This window comes from Neomonachus schauinslandi, chromosome 1, assembly GCF_002201575.2.
Source record: "Neomonachus schauinslandi chromosome 1, ASM220157v2, whole genome shotgun sequence".
In the NCBI taxonomy this organism is placed as follows: domain Eukaryota; kingdom Metazoa; phylum Chordata; class Mammalia; order Carnivora; family Phocidae; genus Neomonachus; species Neomonachus schauinslandi.
Window position 1 is genome coordinate 174,815,782 of NC_058403.1, and position 18,141 is coordinate 174,833,922.

The 18,141-nt window shown below is 45.3% G+C and overlaps 1 protein-coding gene across 3 annotated transcripts in view; it reads left to right on the top strand.

Moving 5' to 3' along the window:
• Nucleotides 1-18,141, top strand: part of PDZRN3 (PDZ domain containing ring finger 3) — a 240,185-nt gene that overhangs the window by 183,929 nt on the left and 38,115 nt on the right. The window contains exon 1 of one of the 3 annotated variants that reach the window (XM_021694899.1): nt 7,964-8,034. The exons of the other annotated variants lie outside the window; for them this stretch is intronic. Within the exon in view, the coding sequence (XP_021550574.1) occupies nt 7,966-8,034 (69 nt within the window). The 5' untranslated portion in view covers nt 7,964-7,965. Of the gene's footprint in view, nt 1-7,963; nt 8,035-18,141 lie in introns of those variants that run through there. 3 annotated transcript variants of the gene reach the window in all.

Here is an 18,141-nt window from a genome sequence, read left to right on the forward strand (position 1 = left end):
GTTCCCGGCAGGCCTCAGATAACCCTCAGGATTGCTGGGAGCCTGGCCAGGGTCACAGAGCTCCAAAACTCGTCACCCCTTCGTGCCATTCAGAATGTAGCCTTTGAGGGGTCCGTCACATGTACGCAGGCACAGTGGCTCGGGGAGGACCTGACACATTTCACATCCCCTGGGGTCAGGCTGCTGGGTGGTTGTAAATATCAAAAAGGAAAAATACCATCCAGCATGAGATACGAACACATCACAGTTGCAGCAAGGCCTGCCTTGTCCTCTTCGGCAGGCCAGGTACTTACAGAGGCTGTGTGCTGATCAGGATCATCACGAGTACATTGTGTTGCTTAGATTTTTTTCTATAGCAGCTCCTGCCACGTCCAAGCAGGGACCCAGCCTTTAGAGCCTCTCTGCGTGCACCAGTGTTCCTAACGAACATGTGAGGTTGTGGGAAGCAAACGGACGCACAGCAGATCGTGGGCTCTGGGGTTATGCAGTCTGAATCCGGATCTCGTCTCCGATGTTACTGGTCACGGGCTCTTGGGTCAGCCGTTCTGCCTGCCTGCCCTCCGTCTTCTCCTGCGTGACATGGGGAGAAGAGTGAGCGCTGCCTCATCATCCTGTCTGTATCAGAGAACTCTTGGTTCACTCTGTCATAGTCTGGTTGGCAAATTTTGGTTCACAGGCCAAATCCAGCCCATAGCCTGTTTATATACAGCCCGCATATGAAGAATGTTTTCTGCATTTTATAAAATGGTTGTTCTAGAGGTACCTGGGTGGTGCAGTCAGTTAAGCGTCTGACTCTTGGTTTCGGCTCAGGTCATGATCTTATGAGTCAGGAGATCGAGCCTCATGTTGGGCTCCACTCTCAGCAGGGAGTCTGCTTGGAAGATTCTCCCCCTCTGCTCCTCCCCTCCTCTCTCTCTCTCTCGTTCATTAAAATAAATAAATAAATCTTGAAAAAAATAATAAAATCATGAGATGGTTGTTGACGTAAGTTCCTACATAGTATTCTTGATTTGGCCCACAAAATGTAAACTATTTACTGTCTGGCCCTTTATGGTAAAAGTTTACCGCCCCTGCACTACAACATGCTGGAAGGGCTTTGGGTTCCTTGGTGTGTCACTTTCCTTTTGGTTGGTTGCACACTCACAGCTGTGTTCTGAGAACGTTCATAGGCCTTCTCTCTACTAAGTCCTCCCTCCACAGCCCTGGCTTGCGGGGTGGGTGCCACACTGTAAGGTGGGGAAACCAAAGTCCCAGGAGACTGTGAATTTCCTTCCTTACAACCTGTGAGTTATTCTCGATTGGACTGAGTTGACCTGTTAGCCTCCCTTCCCCACTTGGCTCCCTGAGCCAGGGCCAATGGATGTGCTCCCTCTTCTCTGGGAGGAACTCACATGCATTTAGAGAGGGTTTGGATGTTGTTCTAGGCATTTCAGGGGTCCTAGAGATGACTCACTCAGGAACCCGCCCTCCAGGAATCTCAAATATAATTGGGAAAACAGAGGCACACACTTACTACCAGTAACAATAAGACGCACTGGCACCACCCCAAACACAACGTGCTCTGGGGCCTTCGAGGAATAAAAGCATCTACAGGGGCATCCCCCAGGCTTTAAGCCCGTCAGAAAACTTGAATTTTCTGTTGGAATTTGAGGCCCCTTGGAGCTCTTCCCCACTGGCTGCTTTCACCAAAAATCCTCGTGTTTCTGCTGCCCCATGGCTGATCCCTGTAGCTCTGGCTGCATTCTTGTCCAGCAGTTTTGTGGTTCATCAGGCAACCCTTGGAGCCTGATGCTCATTTGCCTGGGTGGCATTTGAAGGACAGCTGTGGCGGGAGGGCGTCTGCTGCCCTCACCCATCTCTCCCTGCCGCCCCTCCCGGGGCTCAGTGTGTGCCTTTGCTCCCAATTGCTTCAAGTGAAAACAACGAGCTATGGGTCTCAGGTAGCCAGGGTGTTCATCGGGTACTTGGAGCCCAGAGGACATGCCCTCAGGACAGTAGCACCTCGGTCAAAAGGAAAAACATCCTTTTGTGTATAAAAATAAGAGTTGAGGTCCTGAGCAGATATTCTGAACTTCTATAGCTCTTCAGAAACAAAACACTCAAAGCTGCTATGATAGGTTTTTTTCAACTCATGTGACGTTCGTGTGTTCTGCCATCTTGGGGCAGTTGCTTTTTCTCTTTGCAGTGTTGATATGATTTTCATCCACGCTTGGCTTTCCAGCAGTTCTTGCTCCTTGTTCAAGAATTAGTTCGAGAACTCACTAAATACGGTTCAGACAGGCCATTGAAGGGTCACCCTAACAAAGGTGAAGGTTAACTAGAAGTTACTAAACCGTTTCCTCAACAGATTGTGATTTGAATCTCTGGCCATGACTAGGATGGAAGGCTTGTAGGAGCAATTTTTGCCCTGCAAAAAGGTAGTATCTCAGTCCCTTTGGGCTGCTTAACAAAGTTCGGTGGCTTATAATCAGCGGAAATTGCTCATAGCTCTGAAGGCTGGAAGTCCTAGATCAGGGTGCCAGTGTGCTTGGGTGAGGGCTTGCTTCCAAGTCACAGATTTCGCTGTATTATCACACTGCAGAAAGGACGAGAAGCTCTGTGGGGTCTCTTTTATAAGAACACTGATCCCATTCATGAGGGCTCTACCCTCATCACCTAAGCACTTCCGAAGGGCCCGACCTCCTAAGACCCATCACACTGGACATTAGGATGTCACCGGATTAATGTGGGAGGGAACACAAATATCCAGACCGTAGCAGGCATAAAAAGTGCTTTTCCCAGGTGTATGGCCTTGATCTTCTTGTGAGCATTGGACTCTATGTCCATTTTGGTCACTGTTGTGTTCTCAGAACTCAGGAAAGTGCCTCATAGTGAGTGAGCACTCTGTGAATATCAGATGCCGAATTTATTCACGAGAGATTTCTTGAGCATCTGGGGTTGGGGGGGTAGGGGTGGTCCTCCATAGCTGAATTCGGCCTGGTCTTCTCCACTGCCCTCTCCAGTGAGGAAGGGGGTGATGGAAACACAGAAGGACCACACAGTGTGAAGCGTGCCAGAAAGGAGGTAGCAGAAGAGCAGTCCTTGTTGCCAGGGGCAGCAGTGGGGAGACTTAAGGGGCACACCGAAGATCGCGGAGTTGGGCAGTGCAAGCCAAGGGCCCACCATGTGTACGGACATGAGGGTGAAGGACCCTAATGCAGGAAGCGCTGCTGGACAATAGAGGGCACTGCAGGAGGGATCAGGTCCACGAGCTTGGGAGCTTGGACTGTGCCTTGAGGGTGATGGTTTATCAGCCATGTGGGTGTGTACGTGTGCAGGATGATTCTAGCTGCGTGGTACAGTAGGACTTGAAATGAGAGTGGGATTCAAACCAGGAAGAAACAGGTTAATGAATCCGAGATCCTGAAAAACGCTGAAAAGCGCTTAAGGAAAAGCAGAGCCAGTGGGCAGGTCTCTCAGAGACTGGAGGGAGGTGGGATAGATTCCGCAACTCATCGGTGCTGGCCCCTGACGAGACTCCAGTTCTCAGCATGAATTTGGCTCCATCATCCCCACCTCTTTTTTGTCATCACTCTTCCCAGAAGAACATACCTTTCGAGCGTCTGTAGTTTGATGACCCCTGTGTTCCTCGTACATGGGGAACAACAGGAAGGTCAGATGACAGGTATCAGACAAATGGGCACCCCAGTGTGTGTGCTAGAATAATATGCTTGAATTATAGATAGATGTTTCCACAATTAAGTGAACCTAAGTTCTTGTCTCCATCTGCTGACTCTTGCGACATCCCCGATGACTTAAGGATGTTCAAAGAATGATGATAAAGGCTCTTCGCTGGGCACCTTCAGCCGTTACTGTACGTGCCTCTTCTATCTGTCTCTCTCTGTGTGTTCCACGGTGACCCTTATTTGCACTGTATTTTTCATTACCATGAAGGCAGGAAGAGGAGGTGTCTGATAGTACAGAGCATCCAAGAGACGTGCTGTGTGCTCTCGTGAGCTTATTAGGCACTTTCCGATGATGCAATTACTAACTTGAAAAGGACATTCAGCATTTTCATCAGACAATGCGTGTCTTTGTGTGGCCCATAGCTTTTCATTTTTCCTGGGACAGCTGTTCTCTCAAAAACAGTTCTATTGTGAATAACTTCCTGTCCCTAAGATCTGTGCCCCGTGGATCGGCAGCATTAAATGCCTTGGTGTGTATCATCGTACAGGTGGACCTCCTTTGGCGCGGTTGTGTTTCTTACTCTGTGAAAGCAGCATTTTGAAAATGCAACTATTCTAGGGGTACTAGATGATTTTACAGAGGAAAGGGTATTTTTAAGGCAGATCATCAGTTCGGTATGTCTTGTTTTAGGCAAAATGGGTACGAGGGTTTTTCATTCTTGAGTCCAAATAATACGTAATCATAAGAGTGGAAAACCAACCATGAGTTGAATTTGAATTAGTATCCTCTCCACTCTTCTCCCCACCCCCAAGCATGAGGTTCTTAGACTCCTAGCTCACTGACGTGTCCTCCTAAAGCAGCGATTCTCAGCGTGTCACCCAGGCACCTGGAGTGGGGGCGGGGGGTCCTCAGCACTGTTTCAGGGAGTCTGTGATGTCAAAGCTATGTCCATAAAAACATCAAGATGTTACTTTTTTCTATTGCTCTCGTTCTTTTATGAATGTACAGTGCAGTAGAGTTTTCTAGAAGTCCCTCTATCACATAACAGAAATGATTGAGTGCAGAAGCAAAAGGCCAGCTGTCTTCAATTAAGCTAGACATAGAGGGCTTTGTGAAAATGTAAAACAATGCCATTCTTCCCAAAAAATTCTTGTTGTTTTGGAAAATACGGTAATGTTTCATAAAAATGTTATTTATGTTAATATGTAGTGGGTTTGTTATTGCTATTTTAAATGAATGAAGGAATAAATATTTTCATATTTCTGACTGTTTCTAACATGATCAACATCGATCGGTATAGCCCAAATAAAAAGCAGCCCTTCAGCTTTCTCAATAATTTTTTAAGAGTGTGGAGGACTCCTAAGACCCAAAAGTTGGAGGAACTTTTCTCAAGTACGAGGCAGTATGTGGTAAAACTCTCCTGGCTTGCAAATGAGATTTGAAAGTTCTCTAACAAAGACCAAAGGGATTTGCCTAAGTTCCCTATTCCTTTAGCAGGAGCCCATTTCTACATTTATCTGTGGATGTGCAAGAAAAATATGAATACAAGCTAGTGTAAAACGCAAGACCTTACCAAAAAATCATCTATAAGCCCACAACGTTGGGGGAGGAAAACCAAGCACACCGTTGTCCTCCGTATATGGTACTTCCAGTTCGCACTGTAGGGTATGAGTCTGTGAGACATCAGCCTTCACCGCTTCATTCAACTGGAGGACGTGTGTTTCCCCAGCACCTTCACAGGGCTGGCCCACACAGGGCAATGCAGACACAGTTCCCTGCCCCCCTGGGAAGCCGATGTCCTTGTTTAAGGAGACCATGAGTAACAAACAAGCATAAATGATCAGGAAGAGGAAATGAATGGGGTGATACCACACAGTCATTTGGAGGATTGAGAAATAGATTCACACAAGGTGCCCAGCAAAGGCTTCTCTAACGAGACGTCATCTGAGCTGAGACAGTGTTGCTGGGTAGATAGGAAGGAGAAGGGAGGAGGGAGGGACATTCTGGTGGAGGCAATCCTGAGGAAGGACACGGCTCAGTGGGGGTAGGGTGAGACCAGAGCCCCGGTAAATGATGGTATAGAGAAACTGATGGGCAAGGACAGGATTTTCTAGGGCATTGGAGGCCCGGTGAAGAATGTGATTTTAATCCAAGTGTGATGAGAAGTCATTGCGGGGTTTTCAAGCAAGCGAAAGAAGTGATCCTGTTTCTGCTTTATAAAGATGGACCTGGCAACCTTGTAGAGTGGGGAGCCCATGGGTGGGCAAGAGAGGAAGCAGAAAGGGCGTCAGGAGGCTCTTGATGTCATCCAGGTGGAGTGGATGGTGCTCCAGGGATGATAAACAGAAGTGGACAAAATTGAAATCTTACTTGGAATCAAAGAGAGCAGACCTACAGAGAGAGGGAAGGCTCTGGGGATGAGGGCTGTGAACAAGCATGACCTCTGGTTTTGGCTTGACAACTTGTGTTTTCTCACATGATTACAACAAAACTCTGCAAGGTAGGTAGTTTTATAGCTAATTAGAGATCAGGAAACCAAACTCCCAATAACCTGCTTAGGGATCCATAGGGCCCTTCCAGCGTCAGGGCAAGTCAGAGGTCACTACCACTGCCCAGCCCCATCTGTGGCTTCTTTTCCCTGGTGGTATGCCTCCGCTCTCTGCTCTAGCCATGGTAGGGACACCAGGTGTGGGTCTCAGATGAAGGTTCCCTTCCTCCCCCCGCCCCCCCCAGGAAGCCAGGGCTATGAGCTGATCTGTGACAAGTTGCCATGCCTTATCTTCTGGGTCTGAGAAATGGGACCAGATGTATCTGCTGGCCACCAGCCCAAGTGGGATTTTATTTACAGGTTTACTCACATCACAGGTGTGTCTGGGCTCCCAGAGAAAGGGAGCATTATTCTTCAGGCCCTGTTATGCCTCTTGGCAAGACGTGGGACTCCTCCTGAGAGACAGTTCAACCTTTATAAATATCGAGGCAGGGGGGCGGGGGTGAAGGTTTGGAAGCAGTTGTGAGAATTTTAAACATCAGTGATTTGCTTTGAAACAATAGTACCTGTGCATTTCATTTAGGCGGTGGGGTGATGATTTGAAAAAAAAAGTTTTGTTTTTAAAGCCATCAAACTTACTGGTTCAGAGGCTGAATGAAGGGAGACAAGAGGCAAGGCAGCAAGGATAAAAATTCTTAAATGCTCTGGGTGCTCACCTTCCGTGTATCATCGCAACTCCCTGCTTTCTTGACACATAGCACGGAGCAGAGCTATGTGAGTCTAGGCAGCTGTGGAATATCAGATCCGTATCTGTAGTAGCCGGTGACAAGTAGCTCAGTGGCATGGTCTCTGAGATATCCGTAACATCTGCATAGCTATAGAGATGGCACAAAGCTGGTTGCTTCTCTTCCTTCCAGTTAGCTGGGCAGCCCTTTAAGAAATAACTTTCTGCTTTGGGAACTGAAAATGTACTTTAGCAGTGATTATCTGCTTGCTCACCTTTAGGGTAGCCTGTCTCCTTACAACCCCGTGGTTACTTTGCATACACACACGTAGATCTTGCAATTTAAATTTTTATATTTTATTCATATGTGGCACATTTTTCCTGCAACTTGGTAAAACACTAAATATTATATGAATAATGTTCAAAACATGTGCATTTCATAAAACTCGTTTATATGCCATCATTATCTGCAGCATTAAATACATTTTATATCATCAAAAATTTTATGATATATTTAAAAATGAATTTCTACTTAGCTTAAATGCATTAGGGATTATCCTAAGAGACCTTGCTAAAAACGCAGTCATGTTTATTTGTAACTGCCAGAAAACGGCTTACAAAATTGTTACTGTCTTTTATTATTCCCTACCACTGGAGCACTTGCTTGTTAATTAGAGAAATTTCAACTGTCATAGTTGGCAATTATAGCTCCTGTATCATTGTCTGTTATGAATAGTCAATGAGAGCTGATTAATATGCATGAGCAGCAGTATATATAGCGTGTGCATTGGACCACAATCCAGCTGCCAGAGTCCCTCAGAGGAGGGAGTGGTGTGTGTGTGTGTATGTGTGTGCGTGCGCGTGTCTGTGTGCGTGTGTGTGTGTGTGTGCATGCTGCGAGGGAAGGAGGGGAAACGTGGAAGGGGAGAGAGTTGTTTGCAGCCTTAGAGAGTAATGCCAATGTGAAGTGTGGCAGCCGCCCGATGCACCTGAGGCTCTCCGAGGATACCTTCATGCCCGCACGCAGGACGCTGCTTTTCCCGGGTGCTGGCGAGTACTGAAGCCTTCCTTTGACGTTTCTCTAAACATGGGATGCAGTTTGTGCAGCCTGCAGAAGCAAGAGGAGCAGTACAAATTGCTCTATGAAGTTTGTCAGGTAACGCGTTGCATTTTATTCTGTGGGAGTGGACTGGCACTTACCTGGCAGAGTTGTAACTTCTCGGGAAGGAATTGGGGATCTGGGGTGTATCTGTGTTCTGAATGAGACAGCTTTTCTGACTTTTCAGTACATTCTCTGTTAAATCTCTTACTTGCTTTTCCTCACAGTGGCACTTAGGTGCCTGTATTTGAATATCTAAATAGATGTTGACAGTCACAAAGTACGTTTCCAGCAGTCACATCACAAAGCTCCTTTATAACTGGCCACTCTCTGGAGTGTCAGCAAATGTCTTAGGAAGGGTCAGAGCGTGGTCACCCTTTGAACAAGTTAGAGAAGACGGGGATGATGATTAATGCTTGTGCAGTTTTGTCTCTGTTTACAAATAGTTACGAGGCGCGCCTTTAGGTAGAGCACAAGCGTCTACCACAGACTTGATTCTTTCAGCAACTTATTGTCCTGGGACATGTGGTTCAGATTTATGCTTCACACTTGCCATTTCTGTACCTCACCCTGTGAAAATTTTAAGAACTTCAAGAGCAGGTGGCTTGATCTTGGGTGCTGTCATCCACGGCAGATGACTTCTCGAAACTTCTGCATCATGAGTAATGTGAAAATTCAGTCAAGATGAAATGGGATAGTTAAGGCATTAACCCAGATAACTAACCTTACATTTGTGTTGAGTGTTTTATTTTTAAATATTCACGTTCTATCCTGAACTATGAGGTTTTCATACTGTTGTTGGTAACCTAACTTGGCAGTTAAGTGTTTTCTCCTTAAGTCATTCTAACTCCTTCCAATTTTTTTTCAGCAATCAAAAAAATTAGAATCCTGTTAAAAAGGTTTTTTTTTTAAATTAGAATGACAGAGTAAGGTCTTTATTGCAAGAAAATAAAGATGTTTATTCCTTAATTTATCACAGTGAATGGGGGCATATTAATATATTCTCTAAAGAGCCAGACAGCTTAAAAAAAGAATTTGATTAGCCGTCCGTTGGGCACCATTTTTGCACAAGCCACCAGAGGGCGCGTAGCATTAAAAAGACCCAGTGAAACAAGGCTGCTTCTGTGCTTTGGCCGCCCAATGCACAGTGGACAATCCCATGATAGAGTGACCCTGTCTAAAGAAAAAGATGTGTGCGTGCGCGTGTGTTTTTTTCTCCACTGAAGCGTAGAGAATGTCCAAACCTTTTGCAGCTTGGTCATGCCCCCCCCCCCCCCCCCCCCCGCCAACCACCGCTTGTACAGAGTGCACATCTCTTACAAAAACAAGCATCTTAAATCAGTGTTTGACACACACTTCTGACCTATGACTTCATGCTTCGCACTCTCCTGGACTTCTGTCCTTTGGGAGCAATTGGAAGCCTGGGCAAAAGTGCCACTGGCAGTGGAGGTCTGGCCTCCATCCCTTGTGTGATCCTATGGTGATGTTGTAATCCACATTCTGCCAGGTTATCATGTGCACTGAGCTGTGAGCCCCCCAGTTCTCAGTGAGTTAGACATTCAGGACCAAAACAAGCAGAACAACAGAACCATCACCAGGGTGGTTGTATGACAGACTTTCACTACTGTGTATATAATATAGTGCATAAAAACGGAGTCTTAATAACTTACTGGGTTTTTCTCTTTTAACCATCAGTGCACAGAAATATCATTGAGCATTCGTTGTTGTAGATGCATTTAATTATACTGGTACCCTCCAAAATGTGGTCGCCCCATCCCATCTCCTGCAAATCCATGTTACCTTGTGCTTTATTCGTCTGTATTATTTAGACTCTTTCCTCTTAGCCCCCCAAAAGAAAGAGCCTGGATTCTGTTTGTTTTTACTAGGTGAATTTATGTGGAAATATTTCTGGCCAAAGCATCATACAGTAAATTGCTGATAAATGACTTCCATATGGAATACACTTTGTCAGCAATTTAGGAAGCCATGCAAATTTATTTTCAGGAAACTCAAACTACTTTTCGGACCCATTACCCTTGTGCCAACTAAGTAAAATCCCCTTTCTCCTATTCTTTGGGAGTCCTGAACCGTAGCATAAAGGAATTCACAAAACACTTGCAGGAATTAATAACTGCATTCTCCTCCTTATTAGGCAAAGCCTTATTAAAAGCAGAGAAATTAAGGTTTCCATAAATTACAGTTCCAGAAGGTCCAGTGTGTCTGGCTTCAGTAAGCCCTCATAACAGCAACACAAAGAGGATCAAATATTCTGGGGCTCAGACTTTATCCTTTCCTCATCCAGAGATAATTCAAAGAGATGCTCTTCATTAGGGCCTTTGGCAAGCTGCCTACAATGTCTTTTTGGGGCTGCTGTGAGCTTAATGATGCAGAACAATGGCTTTGCCTCTTGTTGCATACATACCTTATTGTACCTTTCATCACATTAGAAAAACAACAGCAACACAGGAAGTGGCCTGGCCACCAGAGGGTACTGCAAGGAGTGCACACATATCAGTGATTTGCAGCACACCTTAAGGGATACACCACGGTATTTGGGGATTGTGGGAGTACTTTGAGGAGGGTACAAGACGAGCCTCCTGCCCACCCTGGAGGTGTAAGATCTGCTGAGGCATAGCAGTCTTTGTGCTTTCATGGTAACTGTAGAGTCCTGGGGACCATCAAAACAGGACCTGTGGCTGTGGGACAGTTAACATTTAAGTTAGCAGCTGTTTCCTGCTTTGGAAAACTACCCCATCTCGGGCAACTTTGACTACTCAGAAGCACTGCTGAAGTGGAAGGACAGAAGCAGGAGAGGAAGATGCTTCAAGGTTGTCAAGGGGTGCAGTCTTCGACTTGGACAAATTAACTGCCAGAAGATCTCATGTGCAGGGGTAATGGGGTAGGGAGCTTGACAGCTTCAAAGCTGTGGCCAGAACCCAACTGAAGCTGGTCCCCTGGTTATGGCAAAGGGGTAGGGGAGCAGTGTTGGCAGGGATGGAGAAGTCTGTGGCTCTGTTGGCTTGGTGCCAGGGACCCCATCACCAGCCAAGCATCAGCCATCCCTCTAGCTGTGTCCTTTCAGGACAAGGGGAAGGCCAGTGTGTGGATGCTTTGAAGAGAGTTTTCAGATAGAGGCTGAGGGAAGGGAAAAGGACACACGAGACAGTATCACACATTCCCTCCACCTCTCCTAAGGTCGACCAGATGCTTTTTGTAGAATAGTGACCTTTGTTCACTTGATTAGGTCATAAGGAAATAATTGTTTGGGACTTAGGCTTCAAACTAGAAATGATAATAATGAATACATTCACTTAAGTCTATACACATTTTCAAGATGGCAAGGAGAACATATTAATTGCAGTGATGTTCATTGCAGGAACCAGAGTATTATTTATTGAGCACTTACTGTGTGCCAGCACTGTGCTGACTGTGCATTTCTCCATCAGATCCTCACAGCAGCACCAAGAGATGGGCAATACTATTATCCCCATTTCAGAGATAAAGAAACTGAGACACAAAGGAATTACAAATGGGGGTGGCAGCGATGCCTGTGCTGGGATTCCAAAGTCTGAATTCTTCTCTTACACGGTATAGATTATTACTTTTATCAAAACCCTTGAATAGAGGACCTGTATTATATAGAATGCTTAATTTTTAAAAATCATTCTCACCTTTGTGGAGCTGACATGGAGACCCCACATTCTCAAACAGGGCCCCATGCTGCTTGGCCTCTCCATCATCAGCTTGGGAGTACTTGGGTCTGTTCTCTTACAAATGAGAGGACTTGAGATAGGGCCCCTAGTCCCTCATGCCAGGGGAGAATGGCGGACAGGGAGAGAAGTGTTCAGGAGGGATGCAGCATTCCCATCAACTTCCCAGGCAGTTTTAAGAATGGTTCATTTGAGAATGGTTCGTGTAATTTGTGCTTTTATGCCCCCTGAAGTTGTTGATTTTGAGACTTGGCCAGGTCGTGGTATGATAAGGTATGGACAGAGCTAATGGTGGTTAATTGGATGAACATAAACTTGACCTCTATACAGAAATGTTGAACGTGGTTTAGTTTTCTTGCAAATGAGAGTGTGTTTGCTTAAACAATCTATCAGTTCCAAAAGCTTTATTATTAGAAGCAGCTTTATAATCTGAATTAGTTGAGGTAAAGCAGGTGTGGAAGAAGAAAGCCCATCTCCTGCCTTAATGACATGGCACCTGTCTGTGGCCGAGAAGGTCCCTTTTTTTCACGGTGGGCATTTATCCATCACTAGGGCTTGTTTTTTTCTTCAGCTAACATTGGACCGTAAACCACTTTGATGTTGATGAAGCAATGAAAAGGAAGGGCTTAGGGTTCAACCAGGGCTTGCTCCTCCATCTTTCTACCGATTTCTCCTTTAGGTACAAAGCATTCAGTGACCATAAAGGAGTTCTCTTGCTCTCCTCTTAGGACTGAGGCCAGTTTGCCACCACCCCAGCTCAGATGCCCTTGTGAGTGTTCCCATGAGGCCCTGCGCACCTCTGCATTCCTGCACTGAGCCTCCATGAGGCCCTGTGTACCAATGTACCCCTGCACTGAGCCCTTCCTCGATGCTCTACACATTATTCTATTCCTCGTTTCTGTGTTACCTGTTAATTCAGCCTCCTTAGTTACACTGTGAAATCCTGGGAGGTCTAGTTACCACCTTTAGCCTCAGCATGTGATCGGTTGAACACATTAGATTTTGTATGTGTTGGTAGGGCACGAGGAGCAAGAAAAGAAACAGGGGTACTAGTTAGGAACCCAGAACGGGCTGTTGGAAGAGATGACTGTGATTTGGATCAAGAAGGTGCCGATGGAGATCACAGGGGCTACAAGACATTTACTTTTCATTCATTCAACCAACATGTTTACCCAACCAACCCCATGCCGAGTACCAAGCTTCCCACTCCCTGCTCATTGGCTCCCCAATGCCCTGAAGATAAAACCTACTCCTTAACTGTGGCCTGCAGGGACCTGTTTAGTCTGGCCTCTTTTTACCTCTCCCGTGAGCTGCCTGCCACACGCCCATCATGTATCTGCTCTGATCCTTGCAGGTTTCTTGCAGCACCCAGAACCCACCTGACTCCTTCCGTCTTCACACCTTAGACTAGCTGTTCCTTTCCTTCTGAAACATAGTTCACCAACTCATCCTTGAGGACTCAGCTCAAATATCCCTCTCCCCAGAGACCTTCCCTGATCTAAGAGGTTCCCCCACCCCCACCCCATGTTGACCTCTCTGTGCACAGTTTATTTCCTTCCTAGCACTTATCATAATTCATGTACTATTAACTTGTCTATTGTCTCCAACCCCCAGTCCCCAGAAAAATGTCAGCCCCATGAAGGTGGAGACTTTGTCTCGTTTTCTATGACCCCCCAGGTCCTGACACATAACCAGTAAACTATTCAGGACATGTTTACCAAATTAACTTCTGAATGAGGAATGTATCAAGTAGGTCCCACTTTGGTCCGGGAAGGCTTTTAGCAATGACAAATGAGTCCACGTCCCGAGATTCTAATGGCTTCCGTAGATACTGCTGCATATCGCCATGAGGCAGGTGGTACACAGCCCCAGGGGAGATGACTGTCCCTCTCTCTGCGTTCCTGTGACATGCCTGCCGTGGCTGGCAGAAAGAAACATGTGGAACAGTGAAAAAATGTAGCTTTAATAAATGACTTCTCTTGCACTCATTAATAATGCAGGGAGAGGTCATGGCTACATTGGGGGTGGGGGAGAGCAGGCACAGAAGAATACCATCAGCAGGTCCAGAGGCATGCGAGAGCCAAAATAACCCTCCTGCATTCTCTGCCCAGTGTGGGATTCAGCAGGGAACATAGCATCCGCTCTCTAAAGCTCACAAAGCCAGGTTGCTAGCAACATTACCTTCAGTGGTGTGGCAGGTGTCATAACATTGGTGAAATGTCATCAGATTCTGCTGCCTAATAGCGAGTGCCGTGCTGGGAAAAGTCAGGCATGAATGTGTCTACTTCGAATGACCTGCTTTCCTATTTCTTCACCAAGAGCATATTGAGTGGTATGTGTCTGTTGGTTAACTTTGGGGAAAGGGTCCCTTTTCCAGTCTACTGGACACCTGCCTGGCAGGATAATTTTTTTTTCAAAGACATTTTATTATACCCATCAGTTTGTAATAAAAAATATGCTGGAATAGTGCGGAAGTTGGAAGAAAGTTATTGGCATCAATGTTCAATGGTGGGAGTACAAGGATCTTGATTTGAGAGGCAGTGGGGCTCAAGGGGAGATTTCCTGACTGTTGAAGAGTCTCCAGAAGTTTCTTCTAAGTCATTCATTCTCACAATATGCTCTTGGAGCTGCCGCATCGCCATCCCGTAGGAACTTGTTAGAAATGCAGATTCTCCAGCCACACTCCAGACCTCCTGAGCCCGAATCTCTGTGCATGGCGCCAGCAATCTGTGTTGAACAAGGCCTCCGGGTGAGTTGGGTGCTCATTCAAGTTTCAGTCCCTCTGTTCAAAGTTAAACCCAAAATACTGGGAGAGGGAGGACTCTTAGGTTACCTAAGCTTTGGGGCAGATTTTCTTCATTCTTCCTTTGGATGTAGAGACAGCAGGACAGGCTCCTCCTATCTCAGACACTTCCATTCAGATCAAAAGATAACCATCTGTTGGTGAATACAAAATAAGTCATTTTATTTTGGTGAAGCAGGGCTTTTTTCAAGTAAGTTCTATAATATCTAGTTTACAAGTGGGAAAATGAAGGTTAGGGAAGCTTTGTTAAAGATATATGCGCACATATAGACATACACACACATACACACACAAGTGTGTATGTGTTTGTGTATCTTCTACAAATTAACCTTCAATTTTATTCAACCAGTGTCCCTCTCCCAATCACCCCAGGTTCCAGAATCGTCCTGCATCCTCCTAAGTCACATGCCCTCCTACTCCTATAAATGCTCCCTTTCCAATAGTCAATGGGAAATTAAAGTAATTCCCGATAATGTGAATGATGGTAAGCAGAATCCTCCTGCCCAAAGAAAATGTGTTTTTGGAAAGACCTTGTTAACCAAATGAATCCTATTTTGCAGAATTCTGGGTGAAACAAATTGAGCAGGGACCTCCTTCTGATGATGAGCTAGATGGCCATCACCATGCTGACAGGTCATGACTTACAGACCCTGCTTCCAGAGCATTTTCAGGGTGTAGGACACAGTCCAACTGTACCTGTCAATGAAACAGTACCATTGACCCGTCCTTAGTAACTATCTTAGTGTACGTTTTGATGTGTTATGCCAGAGAATAAACACTTTTTAAGGTCTTAATAAGTAGTGCCAGATCATCCCCAAAATAAGCCTCTTTGTGTAACACCACCAGCCAGTAAGGTCTGTCTCACCTTGTCTCCCATTCACATACTCACTGGGCATTAAAGATATTCTCACTTTTTTTTTTCTATTTGATAGAAAAAGGAGGTGGGGGAGAGGAATGGACTCTCATTTGTAACTTGCATTCTTACACCAGTCTCAAGGCACCAACATTCCTCTAGGGCACTGGTTCTCAAACTGGAACATGCATCTAGAGGCACTATTAAAGCACTGAGTCCTCTGCCCCACCCCCAGTTTAGATGCTGCTAGTCTGAGGAGCACGCTTTGGGAGCAACTGCTCTAAGAGATACGTGATTACATATGGATGGATGGATGGATGGTTGGTTGGATGGATGGATGGATGGATGGGTTGGATGGATGGTCGATGGATGGATGGGTGGGTCGATTGGTGGTTGGATGGATGGATGGGTGGGTGGACGGATTGACAGATGGACAAAAGGACAGGAGGGTGGGAAGGAAGGTGGGCTTTAAGGTATATGCTTCTCAGTTTTACTAATGCCAGACAATCTTTCAGCATCATGGTAGAGAGATTCCTGATGCTTGAACTTCCCTGTCAGTACTTGGTATCGTCCGGCTCCTTAATTTTTACAATGCTGCAAATACAAAGAGGTATCTCACTATGGTTTAAATTTGCTTTACTCTTGATTATTAGCGAAATAGAGTATTTTATTTTTGATGTGTGTATTGACCGTATTTGAGCTTGTCTGTGTGTGTGTGTGTGTGTGTGTGTGCACGCACGCGGGCACATGCACAGTGCCTGTTCAGGTGTCTGCCCCAGTTCTCTATTGGATTTTTCATCTTTTTCCTTTGATTCATAGGATTTTTAAAAGCTTAGTCTGGATACCAGTCCTTTATCAGGTATGACTTGCAGACCTTTTCTCCCAGTTTGTGGCTTGTCTTTGCCTTCTCTTTATGGTGTATTCCAGTGAACCAGATCCCTTCATTGAACATAGTCAAATATATCAGTCTTGTCTTATGGTTTGTGCTTTTAGTCTCTGTGAAGAAATATATTTTCTACTTTGAAGCTCTAAAGCTGCTATCCCGTATCTTCTTCCAAAAGCTTTATATAACTTCTGCCTTTCACAGAAAGGTGTGAGGCTGGCGTCGACTTCATTTTAGGATGGCTCCTAGCATCAGTGGAGAAAATCCCGTCTCTTTCCCATCAAAGGGCAGTGCCTGTTTCCCCTGTGTGTTTGGGGCTTTTTTTGGCCTTTCTTTTCTGGTCCATCGAGAGTCTCCCTGCACCAAGATCACACTGAGTGTCTGTTTTCTTGTGCTGTAGTTCTGTAGTAACTCTTCGTCCCCCTGGGAGAAGGTCGCTCCCTGGTGCCGCCTTCTTGTACTCTTCTTGGCATTCTGTCTGTCCACAGACATGTCAAGTTCAGCTTGTCAAAGTGACATATTGATAGTGCTCTTTTCTCAAATGGGGGTATGGACTTACAAGTATTTGGTGTAGAATTCTTTATAATTATATGCATCTTAAGAAACTTAATATATTCAGTACTTAATAAAATAAAAATATTAAGAAGAGCCCCAAGAAGAAAGATCATATATTATAAAAAGCCTCCCTCTCCCCCAGATTCTGAAGGAAAGTAAATCAGAAATAGTAATGATGGGGAGGAAGAGGTTGTTGGCTATCAAGATCTTTAAAAAGTATTAAAATATTGCCTTATTTTTTTCAAGATAAAGCATTCTTCATGTGCACAAGAATTCTCTCAACCTCTACCATTTGTTGTAACACAAGACAGCTGTAGGACCACAGTTAGAACTTGTATCTTTACAAACACACTGCTTAAGAGTTGGCATGTTTGCATGTTTCTATATAAAGAAGTCTTAAGCAAAAATGTCTTTTTTTTGTGAATAATGCATAAACCATATAATGCAGACAAACACTATTCACAGCATTAAGCCAATGAAAACAGAGTTAATTTGTCAGACATCTGGGAAAATGAGTTTCCTCCCAGTGTGTTAAGCCATGTCCCACAGCCCAGATGAATTCCTGTTTTACCATAGGTGACAATTCATTATTCCCCCCCTCTGCCCAAAAGTGTCCGTGGTGGGGCACATAACATTAGAAGTGACATGCATTCTAATAAAAGAAAACTCTAAATAATATGAACCAATTTTCCTTTATCAAGCAGCTGTTTACCATTTGGGGACTCTGGAAAACCTGAGAGAAATTATCATCTTTCATAGCAATATTTCAGTTGGCATCAGGAGATGAAGGGCAGTGGCTGTCCACCCTCCCATATCTGCCCCCCCCACCCTGAATCACAATGGTACTTCACATCTGGGATTCTGTTCTTTTTACCTAGTTAGGAAATGCCTGGCCTGAATAACTTCTATTTCCTATCCTCTCCCTGTTAGATACCAGCTACCATATGTTGCACTTACCTGCATGTATCAACGTAACCAGTGGTGCCTCTGTTTCCCTGGGCCCGGTGTTTCCTCCTTTTCCATTTTCGCTCTAGCAACTTTCTAAGCCTAAACTTTGCAGTATAAACCTAGGTATCTAGAAACTTCCCAGGCATTGAAGTTTAAGTTGTCTGGCATGTCTGTCGAATCTCTCCACCCCCCCACCAATATAAGTTTCTGTTCTCGTTCCTCCCTGGAGTGGAACTGAGAGCAAGTGCCTGTTCCCCTTACAGTGCAGGGAGGGGGCAAACCTCAGGGAGAAGGCAAGGTGAAGAGCTAGCGCATCATTTCCTCAGTTGGCCATCAAGTTTTAGAACCAACTCTCCTCCACATCCAGCCACAGTTAAGAAACATCCAGAGAAAGGAAGAAGCAATTCCAGCA